This window comes from Eleutherodactylus coqui, chromosome 11 (genome assembly GCF_035609145.1).
Source record: "Eleutherodactylus coqui strain aEleCoq1 chromosome 11, aEleCoq1.hap1, whole genome shotgun sequence".
Classification (NCBI taxonomy): domain Eukaryota; kingdom Metazoa; phylum Chordata; class Amphibia; order Anura; family Eleutherodactylidae; genus Eleutherodactylus; species Eleutherodactylus coqui.
The window spans coordinates 7,598,619-7,616,733 of record NC_089847.1 but is presented as its reverse complement, the minus strand read 5'-3'; the positions used below and the strand labels follow the sequence as shown (position 1 = coordinate 7,616,733).

At 51.5% G+C, this 18,115-nt stretch overlaps 1 protein-coding gene across 3 annotated transcripts in view; it reads left to right on the top strand.

The window, feature by feature from the left end:
* FHOD1 (formin homology 2 domain containing 1) overlaps nt 1–18,115 on the top strand; it is a 131,746-nt gene that overhangs the window by 21,208 nt on the left and 92,423 nt on the right. For all 3 annotated transcript variants that reach the window (XM_066583139.1, XM_066583137.1, XM_066583138.1), the window contains exon 2: nt 17,837–17,943. In XM_066583139.1, coding sequence (XP_066439236.1) covers nt 17,837–17,943 — 107 coding nt within the window. The remainder of the gene's footprint in view (nt 1–17,836; nt 17,944–18,115) is intronic.

The following is an 18,115-nucleotide window of genomic DNA, read 5'->3' as shown; positions in this document are numbered from 1 at the left end:
GGCGTCTGTATGCGAGCGCAAAAAAAATGAATTCTACTCCTATAGAAAATAACGGGTGATTATAGCCCAAAGAATAAGACGAGCGTCTCGCAGCGCACCGAGCTCACGCGATAAAATAATTCGTATTAAATACGACCCTGGGCAGATCAGGCTGGACCGCGCTGCGGGGGACGCTGTGACTCCGCCTCCCTGGCCATCCGCCATCTTTGTCTTCTATCTTGCTTATCTTCTTAGATCAATACCTTTTCTGTTACCTGGAAACCATCAACAAGCAGGCGAGATCTATATGGATCTGGTTCATGTTACAAAGCGGGACCGCGCGGCTTCCGAATACCTAATGCCCGCCTCCAGAAACCATTGGCGCATTTTACTATCGCCGTGTAGAATCGCACTTATTGGCGCCATTGTTCACAGGTGGAGGTTTGTTCGCTTTGGCGCTGTAATCTACGGATTTACTATTCCACCATAGGAATATCAGCCGGGGAAACATTATCGCGGGACGGACGCTATCAGCCATCGAGGGTCCCTACTGGCTATTAGGGGGTCCGTTGGGTTTCTGGCATTTTTGGCTAAATCTGACAGGCTCCTAACAAAGCATTGCAGATGTGAGCGGAGCCTTACGGTATGGAGACCGCGGGTCGTATGTGCATCACTGCAGTCTAAGACCCCCGTGGGGACGGGTAGCGGGACGGTCGGCTCTGAGACTAATTACAGGCAGTCGCTGCAGGTTTTCCATTCTTAACGGTTATGATGGCTGACGCTGCGTAACCCACGATGACCCCAGCGAGGACAGGTCAGGGGTCGTGTTTGGTTCCCCCCTCCGACCTTTGTCTGTGGCAGCTGCTGCTGTGGCTCTTGCGCTCTGTAACCGTTTGTTGTTATTCTGATGCATTGGCGTCAGTGAATTTAGGAATGAGCCCCCTTATGTAGGCATTGTGGGGGGCTGGATAAAGGATCCCGGTCTGTACGGGGATCCCCTCCGCTCAGGACGGCGGCATCACAAGGCTTAAAGGGGTTGTGCCAAGTTATAACATTATCCCCCATCTTTATGATCAGCGATGGTCTGACCGCTGTGTATGGATCCGACGGCAGATCCGGCAGTGAGCTGATTAGTGGGGTCCCTGCATCATGCGATCGCACCGGCTGTTTCACTTTTCCGAGGCTTGATGTTGCCGCCGCGGCGTTGTCAGTCCTGTGACGTTGGCCGTTTATAGAGGAAGAACTGTAACAACCCAAAGGTGGAAACGTCAGAAGTGCAGCACGGGCGGGCCTACGGTGTACCTGCGGTGAGTAGGGTGGACTTCCTCTTTAATCTCGCCGGCGGCGGCTGGCCATCTGATTAGGGTCATGGATGGATTATAGCAGGAGAGGATGTGAGATGTCACTGCTACTTCTGAGCGTGTGCGGACCGCAGCTAATTATAACGTACCAACCGCTAAACCGACCTGATCTGTGAGATTGGGCCTAAAACCGTGCGGCCAGAAGGAAACTGGTGGTTTGGATGGCCCTACACAAATGTGACTATGTAGAGCGGATAGACTGCATAAAACTGGAACAAGACCTCAGCTGTGATGTTTACAAGAATGTCCCTATTCACTGACAGCAAGCAAGAGCTGGAAAATGATAAGTGGAAACAAGACGTGTATTAGGAAGTTAAAGAACTTGAAGACTCCTGTAAGATGCCGCCGTTCCCTGATTTCCCTCCGCCGTCTCTCAGGAGCGCGCTGTTGTTGTTTTGGTCAGTGCGCCCTCCCCCCGCCGGAGCAGGACCCCGCTGCCTCATCTTCCCCAGATTAGTCATCGGCGTGTTTTCAGCGCCGCTCGCTCTGGGCAGCCACATCTGTTCTGGGTTATGGGTTTTTTCCCATCTTTAGTTGCTGTCTGGCACGCAGAGCACTTTTTGCGCAGATCCTGGGTTTTGAGGCCGGGGTCCCTGGCACGCTGATAGGATTGGGAAATCGTAGCAAGAAATCTTGGCGCGATCCTGATGGGAAGACGATGGATCTACAGCGCTAAAAAAATAACATCTCCCCCACCCACCCCCTAATCCAGCGAGTCTGAATCTTGTGAGAATTTCTGACTCGTCCAGCTTTCCTGGAGTCCAGAACGGCAGAGTTCCTCTTCATGCGCGGACGCGTTCTGCAACCTTAAAGCTGCGTAAATCCGCAGCTTTTTAGGCAGAATTAATCCCCCTGCTTCCGCAGCTCGAGGCCACGGATTTGCTGGGATCTACTGCAGAAATTCTGCATCAAATCTGTAGCATTTCCACAAGGTGTGAACGCACCCCAAATCCGGTTTTATGTTACATACACTCTTTGTCGAAAACACTCCGGCCCCCAGAAGAAGTTGTCGTTGCGCTGCAGACCCCGTCCTGCAGATCTGTAAATGATTAGAGTCGCTCTGTAGCAGCGTGTCAAAGGCCATTGTGGCAATAAAGACCTGATGTGATGTGATCCTCCTCAGGCCGCCCTCTGTAAGATCTGTGAATGATGAGACTTGTGGTGATCAGATGAACGGTCACCGGAGGCCCTAGAAGTGGTTCCTCCCTTGGCCTATAAGAGGCTTCAGAACTGCAACGGATTTGCCGTCCCCTGTGTACGAGATTTTTGACAAATCTTGCCCACATGGCTGGCTAATCCCGGAATTAGTGGCCACAGGCAGATTTGCTGCAGCAAAATTTCGGTTGAAATTTCGGTGGCAAATCCACCCCATGTGAACCCAGCCTATGAGGTGTTGGGACCAGTGGATGGGAGCACACAAGGTGACCGGGCTCAGGACGCCCCCTACAGACCACCAGTAGAGAGGAGCATCTGACCAGACTGCTAGGAGGTGTTGGGACCAGTGGATGGGGGCACACAAGGTGACCGGGCTCAGGACCACTACAGACCACCAGTAGAGAGGAGCATCTGACAAGACTGTAAGGAGGTGTTGGGACCAGTGGATGGGGGCACACAAGGTGACCAGTCTCAGGACGCCCCCTATAGACCACCAGTAGAGAGGAGCGTCTGACCAGACTGTTAGGAGGTGTTGGGACCAGTGGATGGGGGCACACAAGGTGACCGGGCTCAGGACGCCCCCTACAGACCACCAGTAGAGAGGAGCATCTGACAAGACTGTAAGGAGGTGCTGGGACCGCTGGATGAGTGAGGGCACACAAGGTGACCGGGCTCAGGACGCCCCCTACAGACCACCAATAGAGAGGACCATCTGACCAGACTGTTAGGAGGTGTTGGGACCAGTGGATGTGTGAGGACACATAAGGCGACCAGGCTCAGGACGCCCCCTACAGACCGCCAGTAGACAGGAGCGTCTGACCAGACTGTTGGGTGGTGTTGGGACCAGTGCATGTGTGAGGAGACACAAGGTGACTGGGCTCAGGGCGCCCCCTACAGACTACTAGTAGAGAGGATCATCTGAACAGGCTGTTATGGGGTGTTGGGACCAGTGGATGGGGGCACACAAGGTGACCGGGCTCAGGACCCCCCCTACAGACCACCGGTAGAGAGGAGCATCTGACCAGACTGTTAGGAGGTGTTGGGACCAGTGGATGGGGGCACACATGGTGACTGGGCTCAGGACGCCCCCTACAGACCACCAGTAGAGAGGAGCATCTGACCAGGCTGTTATGGGGTGTTGGGACCAGTGGATGGTGGCACATAAGGTGACCTGGCTCAGGACGCCCTCTACAGGCACCAATAGAGAGGCGCGTCTGACCAGACTGTTAGGAGGTGTTGGAACCAGTGGATCGTGGCACACAAGGTGACCGGGCACAGGACGCCCCCTACAGACCACCAGTAGAGATCATCTAATCGTTTGCCAAGCACCGTTGTCCACCATGCAGAGACAGGGGGCGCCATCGTTAAACCCCTGTGACTGTCAGATCCATTTCCAGGTGCTTGGCTGAAGGACACTTGGTCTCATGCCCACCCCCCACCTGGTGTAATGGTCTGGGGGGCCATCGCATACGACTGTCGGTCCCCCTAGTAGTGGTACGAGGGACAATGACAGCTCAGCAATATGTTCAGGACATCCTGCAGCCACGTGTTCCTCTCATGGCAGCTTCCAGCAGGATAATGCTCGGCCACACACACAAGGGGGTCCTAGGAAGCCCCCACAACATTGTCACACTGCTGTGGCTGCCCGGTCACCAGATGTATCACTAATAGAACATATTGTGTATAGTGGCATTCATCACCCATAGGGTCCCATTTTAAAAAAAGAAAACCGTACTCCGCGTCTGCTGCACCCCTCTGTACGCTTTCGGGTTCTTCTATGAATGGAGCCTTCTTTAATACGTGTGTCCTAGTGTATATGGCGTCAGGCTTGGATACAATGTGCGCAGTCGTCGATCAGTACTGATCGCATTTTTAAGCGTTCGTCTCTTCCGGTCATTTTTAGAGCCTCCGTTTGGCGTTGACTCCAGACGCATCCATGGACGCAAAAATGGCCCCCATGACGGTAGCCTACATTATTTGCAGTGTGCCAATAAGCTCTATATCCCGCTGTACGCCTGTGCGGTGGGGTACCTCCGGGGTCGGGAACTCTTCCGGATACATGCCTCCGACATAACCTGTCTGTGATCGGCGCCGCGGAGCAGCGTGTTACTATTCAGAGATTATCGCATTACTCGCAGTGAATCGCGGCAGCCCGAGGGTTACACATCAGACTGATTATTACGTGTCATATCCGTCAGGTGGATTCGCATTAAAGGTTCAGTCGCGTGCTCTGTAATTCCTCTTGTCTGGCCTAGTTGAGTGTGAAGAGGGTTTTAAAGGGGCGGCAGACCAGATGCTGTAATTGTAGGATTAGGCTGAGCAAATAACAGAGTCCCTTTAAGAAGTTCCGGTTCCTTCCTCTTGTGTCGCAGCCTCCCTCTGACTGTTAATTATTAATTTGAGTGTCTTGTGTCTATTGTTCGCGTTTATCAGGTTTGTCACAGTAATAATGCAGCGCTACGTGCCGTGCGTTCCTGAAGCGCGCAGTAAAGAATTTATTGCTGCCACATGGAGGTGCGCGAGCTCTGCCCTGGAAGCCATATTGTTGGAGGGGTTCATGTATAGGAAGTGCGGTTTCCTCTGCCACCAATCAGAGCCCAGTGGGTATTATGTACAAAGAGGGAGGAGCTTCCCAAGAGCAAATCAGAGCGCAAGGTAATTTAAAGCCCGGCCGGCTCCTGCAGATTCGGGTGGTCTTCCAATGGCCTGTTACTACTGAATCAGCGGATAGAAATATCCACAAGCTGCACACTGCAGCATGTATGGCTGGCGGGGTCTGGTCTGGGGTCTATATGGCTGCATTCTTTAGGGGTCCAAGGTCTCTTTTTCTTGAGGGATCTGGTTTGAGGTCTTTATTTAGGTCGTCTATTGTTGGGGGAGTCTGGTATAGGGTCTGTGTTTCAGAGGTCTGGGGTCTCTGAGTATTTGGGGGGTCAGTCTGGGTTCCTGGGGGGTGCGGTCTAGGGTCTCTGTGCACTTAGGGGGTCATGTCTCTGTTTTTTATGAATTTAGAAGATGCAATTTTTGGTCTCTGCCTTGAGGAGGTCACGCCTGGGGCCCGCGGGCGCTTGGAGGAGGTCGCGCCTGGGGCCCGCGGGCGCTTGGAGGAAGTCGCGCCTGGGGCCCGCGGGCGCTTGGAGGCGGTCGCGTTGTGGTGGTCTGGTGGCTGTGTGCATTTGAGGTGTTGAGTCCCCGGTCTGTGTGCGCTTATGGGGTTGGAGCTCTGGTGTTTGTGCGTTTTTAGGATTGTGCAGAAGTGGGTCATATATATACTATATAGCAGTGGTGGCGAACCTATGGCACGCGTGCCAGAGGCGGCACTCAGAGGCTTCCCAGCTGGCACTTGCCGCCGTCGGCCGCTCACCACATTAGTAAATACTGGCAGGGGTGCCGCCGCTCCCCTGCTGGTATTCACTCAGCAGTGCTGCTAGAAGCGCTGATCCCGGCGCACACTGTAATGTCAGTGTGCAGCTGGGATCCTCCTCCCCCCTCCTCCGACGTCTCCTACTTGGTTCCGCATGGGCAGGGGAGGGGAGGAGGTGTCCGGAAGCACGTCACAATGTGCTCCTGGGATCAGTGGCAGAAACAGCGCCAAGCAGAGGAGCTGGGGGGGGGGGGGGGGGGGGGGGAATTTGGGTCTCAGAGGGGGGGGGGGCGCTATTGCTACAGGGGCCACTTTGGGATGCCGCTATTATTACTGGGGGCCACTGTGGGATGTCACTATTACTACTGGCTACTGTGGGATGTTACTATTACTACTGGGGACGCTGTGAAGTTTCACTATTACTACTGGGGGCCACTGTGGGGGTCACTATTACCACTGGGGCCACTGTGGGATGTCACTATTACTTCTGGGGGCTGCTGTGGGATGTCACTATTACTACTGGGGCCACTGTGGGATGTCACTATTACTACTGGGGCCACTGTGGGATGTCACTATTACTTCTGGGGCCACTGTGGGATGTCATTATTACTACTGGGGCCACGGTGTGGTGCCATTATTACTGCTGGGGCTGCTGTGCGGGGTCACTATACCCACCATAGCCGCTCTGGGGGGGTCACTATTAGCGCTGGGGCTGCTCTCGGGGGTCACCCTTACTGCTGGGGCCGCTCTGGAGCAGGGGTCAATATCACTGCTGGGATATGTTTACACAAAGTGGAAATGCTGTAGAATGTCCTCAGCGGAAATTTCCATGGCAAATTCCACAGCAATTCCGCATCTAAAAGAAGTCAAAATCTGTACGCTGTCTATTTTGAAACAGCCTTGTCCTTTTAAGAACGACGGAGGTAAAAATCATACATGGTGATAAGCCCCGCCCCCTGACGTGTTGGCACTTTACAATAAATAAGTGGGTTTTGAGTTGCAGTTTGGGCACTCGGTCTCTAAAAGGTTCGCCATCACTGCTATAGAGGATTCAAATCCCCTTGTGTTGAGTCGTCTCCTGTATAAATAGGGCATACGCCTCACAACCTGGCCCGGGGCGCCACACGTGTGCCGCTTTCTATTGCGCTCTTTGGAATCTCCCTGATGTTTGTTGGCGCGCCGGCTGTAGATACTGATGCAGATGGTGACAGCGCTGCACTGGGTACTGAGCAGCTTGCAGTAGTGCAGCCTCAGGCTTCTGGGCCTGTAACTTCCAGCGATCAGATCCTGGCAGACAATCATGCCAGCTTGGCAGGTAAGTGTGCGCGGGGCATATAGCTTACTGTACTGAGAGGGATTAAGCGTCTCATGAGCCCTGAGCCGTCACGCTGCGTTCCGTGGCCTCCTGTATCGGATGCACGCAGGTAACGCTCCTTATAGCGGCACTAATCCGTTTAATCCCGGCCATGTGGCTGATATAACATCCAAGTACAAAGTGATCGTTTCCTCGATGTTAGTCCTCACTCGATGGGACCCCCATGGAGGGGAATCACTATGATGGGGCCGCTAAAGCGGTCCTCCAGGATTTGATAGATGCCGCTCATGTAGAAGAGGAATGCTGAGCGGCCCTAACCGTCTTCCTGGATGCCGCCATGTCAGTCTCTTAGGTTCGGCTATTGTCTGGGTGACTACCGGTCCGCCTGTCGTTACGGCTGAACTCCCTAAAGGGTAAAACTTTGTAGCTACAGAGTTGCCATTCTGACGTCCAGGAAAGCTGGGTGACACTGATAACTATGTGGTTGTGGTGGCCTTATTAGTTGTCACCCAGCTCTCTAAGAAACGGAGCCGTGATTCTTTAATCACACTGTAATCGGGCCGCGGCGCTTTCCCAGGCGGCTGAGACGCTCCATTGTTGGTTCTGCCCCGGAGCGCCTGTATTATCTGCCCACGTGGACGGGATGAACCAGTTTACTGTTTGGGTAAAGCCGAGTCGTTTCTAATAACATTGTTTTTTTTTTCTTCCGCTCATTAGAATTCATATTGCTATGAGTCGCGGGTGGCGAGGGGGGAGTATCGCGCCGCGGCCCGCTGACGATGCCATCTGTCTTGTGTAATGGAGTGTTCTTGGCTTATCGAATATACACAGAGTTGTACTTGCTGTTCTCATTCACAGGGCAGCAGTCGGGATGCGGGAATTGTCGCCGTTCATTCCTTGGATTTACTTACTGCCCCGGGTTTGGTTGCGCCAGATCAAGTCTGGCGCAACTACAAACAGTTGCAACAGCAATCTGCACAAAGCTGCAATTTCATTAAAAAAAATTGTAAACGGGTTGCAGGCGAATCGCGTTGTGCCTGGCAGCACAGCCAGTGGCGGGAGCCGCGTCCAGCATTATCTCGGCCCGGTTGTTCCCTACACGTATGTATTCCACCGCCCCGTCATCTTCTGTGGCTTGCTGTGCTATTTCTGTCCCTCGGCCCGGAGGATCTGAGAATAGCTGCGGCCTCCGCCCTCCTCGCCGTCCCTACCGCACGTTCTCCTGCTCTAGGAGTAGAAGTCTTGGGAAAGCCGCTCCGCATTATCGTTATTTTTGCCCCCGTGCCCCCGCAGTAACTCCTATTGCTTTCAGAGTCCTAGACTCGTTTATCGTCAAGCAGGCGGTCTCCACTGCCCAGTCTCAATCACATTTCCTGTCGGCCATTGACATCGGACTTCTGCCGGACCCCAACAAGGGTACAAAGTGGCAGCGGGGAAAACTGTCCGAGGACATGGCAGACCTCCCACAAAATCCACTTCTGAAATGTCCCGTTGGCCTCGCTGGGTATCCGCCTCATAAAGTACGGCGCGGTTATTTCCATACGCTGACTCGAAATCTGATAATCCATATGTGGATTTCGCCCATCGACTCGGCTAAAACCGCGTTCAGATCCGCAGCTCAAACGCACAAAATTGGTGTCGGAATCCGTGGCGACCCGGTGGATTTCTGGTGCAGATTCTCATGGAAATCTGCGTTGAGAAAATCCGCCATGGGTTTTATTGCGCGTGCACGTGGTTGTCGTGTTCGTGTGGTGGAATTTGTTCACATGACTTCCTCCAATAAAATGGCATCTTTCTGACACTGTTTTTGGCGCCGATCCGAACGCGGATTTATCCCTATTAATGGGCAAAATCTGCGTGTAAAATTCCGACGCGGTTCTGCTCATTTTCGCGTCAAGAACTGACAAGTCACTTTTGACACGGAAAGGATTATATTTTCGCGTCAGAATTAAACACGTGGATTTTGCCCATTAACGGGGATAAATCTGCGCTCGGATCTGCGGCAAAAATCGGGCAAAAAGACGTGATTTTGCCGTTGATCTTTGTGACGGAATTTACATGGAGAATTCAGTGGCTAATCCTGCCGTGTGACCGGAGGGTGCGTCCCGCTGAGAATCCTCGCGCTACGAGCAGATTTTCCTGTGATTTGCCGCAGCCTTCCTCACGCTTGTTGAAAGGGAAAATCCGTGTAGCGCACTGGACGCGCTGTGCATTTCCGATCCGTAGAGTCGGTACGTCTGCTGGTAAATCCTCCTCCTCTTTGTTGGTGGTGTAATATGTCACCTGATGGGAATTTCCCTGCACGGAAATCCTCTATAAAATGCGTTCACATGCTGGGATTCCGCAGCAGAATTTGCGCTACAAAACCGCGGATTGGAGATATAGTACAGTCACAGCAGACCATTTCACAGCGTTTTCTGCTCCATATGTGAAGTGGACTTGCTTTAATCCCATTCACTTTGATAGTAAACGTGTTTGCTGCGTTTTTCCGCAATGCGTGAACGCATCCGTAGAGGGTTCAGTGTATTTGCAACGTGTGAGCATGCCCCTCATTTGTACGTTTTTTTCCCCCCTGTCGGTTCTGACCATTTAATCCACAGCAGCACTTCATGACTGCGCCTCGGAGTTCTGCCGCTGATTTTTCACGTGGATCGGCCCCGGTGAATGCACCTGACGCAGTTTTCGTCCCAAGAATTAAGCGGCCAATTCCTTTTGCGTAAAAGAATCTGCAATGTATGAACTATGGCGCAAATTTTCATAGCATTCAATAAGATGTAAAAAGGGTGCAGATTCAGGTATGAAATTTGTCCTAAATTTCCTGAGAGCGCGCGGTTTGGGGTCGGCATCTTAGAAGCTGGTGGCCTGGATGCTAAACATGTGAGAATGTTCTGGAATCTCCTTGTGTGTGAGGTGAACGCCAAATCCTGTCAGAACAATCAGCACTTCAGTTGGGTCTAAGGGACTGATAAGTCAGTCAGTCCGGCGACCGACCCCGCCGCCACCATGCAGATGTGAACTGGTCCGCTCGTCCTCATACGTCCTCCGAGTCCGCGGACGCGGTAGTTCATAACGCTTCCTGGTTTCCGCGCCGAAACTTGTCCTGTGATCCAATTACTTGTGACTACTTGTGGTAACTTGGCCGCGGTTGTTCTTGTCCGGCCGCGAACGGTTCATACATTTGAATCCCAAATCTAAAGCCCGTCCAGTTTGCGAACAGTCCCACGAAAGTTGGGCCTTGGAGTAGGTTCGCTACAGGAGTATATAGGACTAAACATGGCTCTGTGTGTAGTGACTATTCACAGAGCGCATTATCCCTCCACGCTCTAGGCTGTGGCAGAGAAATAGTTAACAGCCTGGAGTCGATTTTTCATGTATTTTCGATTCGTATTCCATAATTCCTGTCAGTTTGGGAAGAAAATCAACTTTTGTTGCTTCTCACACTGTTTTCTGCCTCAGGGCATCATTTGCGCACAGTGGGCAGCCATCTTGTCATTATATAGGAGTTCGGCCTACCAGCCCAGTGCTGCAGGTTTCAGTGTTACCCATAGCAACCAATGAGATTGCACCTCTTATTTTCAAACCTGCTCTGGGAAAATGAAAGCTCCTTTCTGATTGGTTGCTATGGGCAACACTGTTATGCCTGAGGCCTAGTAACATGTAAAGGCCGCTGTAGGAGTAATGGTGGTTGGTAACCATCCTACATAGTGATTTGTTAGGGCGCACGTAGCCAAGGCGCCACCCAGTGCGGGTGAGGGCCGCACCGCTGTGTGGATTTTCTCGGTCATTCCACGATTTTCAGATGTTTGTTAATGTGCCTGTAGTCTGGCCTATAGTGCTCCGTGAATACGGCGGCGCGGTCACAGGAGTCGCCCGCCGCGCTATATATAGAGATGAGGATCTTCAGACAGTATCTGGATCTTTTTTCCTCTGAGGTGAAGGCGTCTTTAAGTTCTCGTCTCAAGAACTTGGGCGGCTGCCATTTGTGCGACATCGCTAAAGCTGTGCCTCCTCTCGCTCTATCGTCGGCAGCCATCTTTTTCTCCTTGGCTTTGAGGAACTGCCAGCGACTCAGATTTACTTAGATTTTATGTTCAGTTTCTCAAAATGATTAAAGTCTCTGCTTGCTGTCACTGAATGGGCGTTTTCTTAACGAGAATGGACCGAAATTGACTTTCATTCCCCATCCCTACTATGGGTCACATATGTCACCCCGCATCGAGGTCTGGCCTAAGCAGGACCGGCTCTCCTCAGAGGACGCAGCCAGCGCTCGGCAGAGGGGGCTGCAGCAGCACAGGGAGCTGGGGCCATCTTGGATTCTGAGTTGTGGCGCCCCCACACCGCTCTGCTCCATATATGGTGGCACAGCTCTGCCAGCCCTACCCGGGCACCCTTCATGGTAGTAAGCTATAGAGGCTGAAGGGAAGAATCCCATCGTAGTGCACAGAGCGCCAGAGCCATGCTAGGGAGGAATTACATTTAGCGCTCACTCACACGGGCGGATGCTGCTGGGGTCCGTGAAATATGCAGCGTCTTCCCAGACAAAAAAATCTGTGTTTTTACTGTGTATTGGAATCATTTTTTTTGTGCATGGATTCGCTGCATATTTACACGATCCCATTGACACTAATGAGCAATTTCAGTTCGTCCAACACACCAGAGAACGACATGCGCCATTTTTTTCATGCATGTAAAATAAACGCGAGAGAAATACGCCGCTGTGAATGAGCCCTTATAAGCGTCCCTTTTGAAGGCAACCATAATGCTGCTGTGGCCCTCAGTGACGACAACAACCTGTTTGGGGGTCTCAGTGATCCCCCCTGTACTGAGGTCCCTTGTCCCCCTCACTGTGGGCTCGCTGCACCCCCGCACTGAGGAGATTATATGGAGTGATGGCCGCGCAGTGTCGCTCCACCAATCTTTAATGGGACCTTAGTTGAGCGCTTGTATGGAGCAGCGCCGCATCGGTGACCACCATTCTATTCAATCTACCCATGACTGCGGGTGGGTGCGGTGAGGAGAGGAGGGGGGGAGGGCATGGCACCCCCATTCTAAGCATCAGAGATGGTCTCAGCAGTGAATCCCCCCCTATCAATCAGACTTTTATCACCTTATACAATGGATAGGTGATAAGTCAGTTTTGCTAAAACCTATTAAACAGAATCTTCCCAGCTGATGTTTTGTTCCACTGTAGCGGTGTAGGTTATCAGCCTGCAGAGTATTGTCTACAGCCGTTGCCTGCGACGGTCCGGGCGTGCTGAGAGTTGTAGTTTTGGAACAACGGCAGAACCTCAGATTGCAGATCGCTGGCCCAGGCCGTGTTCAGACACCCATATGCGAATTGCGACTGAGAAACATTGGCGCAACTCGCATCCGACAGCCCGCTGACACCCGTCGGTGTGCTGGCCGATGTTCACAGACCCTGCACATTGCATGAGCCATCTTCGGCTGTAAGAACAGGACATGCGGTGATCTTCTATCACACGTTCATGTGAATAGCTTCAATGGCTATAATGGATCCGTAGAATACATGGACAGCGCCCGGCCCAAATATACAGCCCTCCCAATGGGCCCCTACACTGGCAGACTATGACAAACCACAACGGTGTGTGTAGGGTGGGGGGTTTCAGCCCCTGGATGTTCCCATTCACTGACAGCAAGCAGAGTGGTCTGAGGCTGTCCAGCTGTTGTGAAACTGTTAACGCCCAGCAAGCCTGGATTTGTAGTTTCACAAGGGCTGGACAGTTCTGTGCAGATCACAGAGGTCCCCTTGAAGCAATTTGGGTGCAGTCGGCATTGAAGGGGTTAATATACAGCCCGCTCCGCCTGTCAGCTGCTTCTCCCAGGAGACGTCTTTTTCCCCTGCTTCTTGTAAAGATTTCTTTCTTAATCTGAAAAGGAATGACAGATCATCTTAAGATGAACCCGTGACGTTCCCCGTCCACACGGCCTTACCCTAATCCGTTCCATCTCTGGCCGCGGATCCGTGCCTGCAGCTCTCCAGCGCCATAAAACAATTATCGCTATTTGTTCAGCTTGAGCAGTTTTGTACAATTTTCTGATGCCGGGCCAAGGTGCGGAGTGATGAAAAGATCCACAGCGAGATCGCCCAGAGCCGTGAAAATGCGCAAGAAATCATCATGTAACAAATAAGCTGCCTTCCAGCGAAGCTCGGCCCAAATAAAACCGCCGTACGTGTTTAACAATCGTTAGCGCTGATAGCGGGGTTGTGCTACAAGCTGTTACATCAGTAAGACATGGTCTGCATATCCTGCCGGAAATCTCTCGGTGGTGGGGGGAACCTCAAGGGAAAAGTCGATCATCCATGTTGAATTTTTGTGGTCGGTGGGCCATTAATTAGAATGGCGCAAAGCCAAATGTACGAGGGGAGAATTTGGCTGTAGGACAACGGCTACCAATGCCTACAACCAACTTAGTGGAACTTCAGACACTTGGGGACCTCTTTAAAATAGATGAAGAGGGTCTTGGGGTGAGCGGTTCAGAACCTTTAAAGCGACCCTCCGGTCCTAGGCAAACAAAGATGGCGGCACAGCTCACATTGGCTCCAATGGGAGCTATACTTGGAGTACCAACCTGGGCCACGGTGCTTATGGTCAGCGGTTTCTGCTTCCTATGCTGACCATAGTGACAGTGGTGGTAGAAATCAACCTGTCGGTCATCAACAGAAAAAGTGCAAAAAGTTCCAGTATACTCCTTCTAAAGGGATTTTTGGGACTATTTAGGATATCCCCTTAATATTTTAGGGGGTTATTAGGATGAACCACCTGCAACCATGAAATGCACCCCCTTACCAGGTCTAAGTCTGAACTGGGTGCTGGCATGTTGTGCTCTGTGTTGCTCTGCGTACGGATATGTGCTATTTGGTGTTCACTTTTTTCCCAGTTCCTGTTCCTTTAATGCTGATAATGACTCGCAGTACCGTATTGCAGTGTATTGCTGCTTTATTTGTGCAGGGTCTGCAGTTATGTCACTAGATCTGCAGGTCCTGGTTAGTGGAGCAGGGGCAGTGTTGGGGCAGTAATGCACCTGTCTGCAGTGTGGTGGGGCTGCTGACCTCTGCCTATATACTGTAGCCCTTCTCTGGACGGCTGTGGCTGGCCACCCTGTTGGAGGAGACACCTATAATTGCAGGTGTTCTGGGTATTGTTTGTGCTTATAGACTGTTTCAGGACCATTTAATGAGTGATGTGTGAAGCATGACCCAGTCCTTCTGCTCAGCTGCTCTGAGGTGTGTGTAAAGGGCACTGCGAGTTAAGCTCCAGTGATTGTAGAGAGATGACCCATATAGCTACTGGTGCCCGCTAGTTAACATTACCTTCTAGGCTCTACTAAAAGGCTGTTCTGTTGTTTCAAGTACCTGCTAAGTTTCACCACGGATCCATGTGAAACCCCCAAGCTCTGTGCCTTTGAGAAACTTTGTAACCGCCAAGCTCTGTGCCTTTTGAGAAGCTCTGTAACCACCAAGCTCTGTGCCTTTGGGGTGAAGTTTTTCAACCGCCAAGCTCTGTGCCTTTGGGGGAAGTTTTTCAACCGCCAATTTCTGTGTTTTTTCAGGAAGCTTTGTAACCGCCAAGCTCTGTACCTCTGGGGGAAGCTTTGTAACCGCCAAGCTCTGTACCTCTAGGGGAAGCTTTGTAACCGCCAAGCTCTGTACCTCTGGGGGAAGCTTTGTAACCGCCAAGCTCTGTGCCTTTGCGGGGAAGCTTTGTAACCGCCAAGCTCTGTGCCTTTGCGGGGAAGCTTTGTAACCGCCAAGCTCTGTGCCTTTTGCGGGGAAGCTTTGTAACCGCCAAGCTCTGTGCCTTTTGCGGGGAAGCTTTGTAACCGCCAAGCTCTGTGCCTTTTGCGGGGAAGCTTTGTAACCGCCAAGCTCTGTGCCTTTTGCGGGGAAGCTTTGTAACCGCCAAGCTCTGTGCCTTTTGCGGGGAAGCTTTGTAACCGCCAAGCTCTGTGCCTTTTGCGGGGAAGCTTTGTAACCGCCAAGCTCTGTGCCTTTTGCGGGGAAGCTTTGTAACCGCTAAGCTCTGTGCCTTTTGCGGGGAAGCTTTGTAACCGCCAAGCTCTGTGCCTTTTGCGGGGAAGCTTTGTAACCGCCAAGCTCTGTGCCTTTTGCGGGGAAGCTTTGTAACCGCCAAGCTCTGTGCCTTTTGCGGGGAAGCTTTGTAACCGCCAAGCTCTGTGCCTTTGCGGGGAAGCTTTGTAATCGCCAAGCTCTGTGCCCTTTGCGGGGAAGCTTTGTAACCGCTGCCAAGCTCTGTGCCTTTTGCGGGGAAGCTTTATAACCGCCAAGCTCTGTGCCTTTTGCGGGGAAGCTTTGTAACCGCCAAGCTCTGTGCCTTTTGCGGGGAAGCTTTGTAACCGCCAAGCTCTGATCCTGATATATTTAATAAATGGCAGCCCGAGGACATGATCCAAATAATAAAGTGACTGTTTATACAGACATGGTGCCATACATACCATTGTGGCTGTGCCTAGTACTGCAGCTCAGTTACATTCACGTCATTGAGATGAAGCTATAAGATTAGGGTGCAACCGCCCATGTGAACGAGCCACCGCAGCGCTGTGAACCATTAAGTGGACCCTGTCGTTGAAGTCATGAGGCCACCCAATGGTAAACGCTTCAAAGTGATAAGTAGTGATGTCACTGCCGTGAGGCGGCCATTTTTTTGGGCCACTTATCTACCTACTACCGTAGTTCACAAGTAGATTATGAAGACAGTCGTGACTAAATATTAGTTTCCCCGGCACCTGCGGCCTCTGTAGTGCGCCGGTAGCCATCTTGTACACCTTTGCTCTCCTCGTGAAGCGCTCGCCGTCTTTCGCTCGTATTTGCTCACCGCGTTGGGGCGATTACGTAATGGAACAAAATTCCTTGTAAACATAATTTCCCTGACATGTGGACTGCGCCAGCAATGCCTCAGGATCTGGCAGCGCGGACAGAGAAAAGGACTCTGGAAATGTTGTTGTTTGACTTTCCGTCTCCCCGACGGCCATTTCTTACATTTTTTTTTCTTTAATTTGTATGAGGCGAACATTGACAACTTGACATTTTTCTACAACATGGCCGCTGCGATCGCCAAGGATTCGCCCCGCTCAGAGAGGTTAATCAGTCTAGGGCTAATTCAATCTGCTAGAGGAATGAACATTCTCATTCTGCATGCCGAATCTGTTTTTCCGCAGCTGCTCTGATTTGCTTGAGAGCTGCCCCCCATTCACATACATTGGAGGAGGGATGGGGATGAATTTGATGAGGATTTTGATGTACATCCTACGATAAAATCCTGACTTTATGAACGGACCCTTAACCCCTTGAGTGGCACGCCCGGAAAAGTTCCGTGACGAGCTCCACTGCTCATAGCAACATAGCCCGGAAGATTTCCGGGCTATGTATCACTATGGGAGCTGCAGAGCACAATGCCACAAGCTGTGACAGTGTGCTCTGCCTGCACAGACCCACACAGAGAACAAAGCAAGGGCTTTGAAAAAACAGCAGAAGATATTGCCGGCATATCGGCAATGTCCTGCTTTGTTTACAGGTTGCCATAGAGACCATCGGCTTGTCAGAAGCAAGCCGATGGTCTCTGTGGCAGGGAGAGCTGGTTGTTAGCTGTCAGAGGACAGCTAGGTACCAGCTCTTACAGCAGAGATCAGAGAAAACCTCCGATCTCTGCTGTGTTAACCCTTTACATGCTGCAGTCTATGTGACTGCAGCATGTAAAGGGCTGTCACTGCAGCATGTAAAGGGCTGTCACCATCGGACCCCTGGAATGTGATCAGGGGTCCTGATGGGTCCCTGTGGAAGTCCCCTAAAGGGACAAAAAAAAAATAAAAATTTTAAAAAATTAAAAAAAAAAAAAAGTAAAAAAATTAAAATAAAAAATTAAAAAAACACTTGTCTCCCTTTACTTTGTAAAAAATCAAAAATACAATCACACATGTGGTATCCATGTGCGTCGTAATGACCCAGAGAAGGCAGTTAATACATTATTTAACCCCTTAATGACATGGCCCCTTTTTTCTTTTTTCCCCATTTCTTTTTTTCCTCCCCCCTGTTTAAAAAATCACAACTTGTCCCGCAAAAAACAAGCCCTTATATGGCCGTGTCAATGGAAAAATGAAAAAGTTATGGCTCTTGAGACGCAACTGCAAAACTAGTTGAAATTCAATGATTAGACCATTTTAAAAAACCTGCCCTGGTGGGCACGACAGGGTGGTAGGAAACCTGCCACTCAAGGGGTTAAAGCTCGTTCTCACGGGCGGATGGACTCACCGCAGATTAACCACAGCGGAAAAATACATGGCGACTGTGCTGTAAAAATGGTGCGCTCTGAACCTGTTGTCATCGCTTGGCTGGCTACCATGGTATCTGTCACCAACGATGACTGGTAAGAGTGATGACGGCGCAGCGCATTGACCCCCCCCCCCCCCCCCCCCCCCGTGCCTGTAATGGCTGACTGGGCCCTGGGAATCATTGCCTCTACCCCGTGACCGTACACACAGGGCTAATTAATATGGTAATGTGACCTGCGGGGAGTGCAGGAGGCACGGGTTATAGACGTCTATGGCAAGGCGACTCTTCCGCACGTGGTCGCGGCGCTCGGCACGGTTTGCACGTCTAACCACGTCTCCTTTTTTTCCTCCTAGCTTGAAGATTGCACCCTGCAGTTATCCACCAACGGGAACTACCTGGACGTCGAGCTCTCCCTGGCCGAGCAGCGCGACTACCTGGAAGCCTTCTTCGAAGACATAAGGTACGGCAGCGTTATCCCGCTTTCAGTATTGAACTCCTAAATCGCCCTATTCTCTGTATTTTTGCACAACTCTCTTGTATACGTGATTATTGCACTACCTTCTGTATCTTTATACACGGTGACTGCTATGCTTAATATGGTTTTGTAGCGCCAGCTGCTTAATGCACGGTTT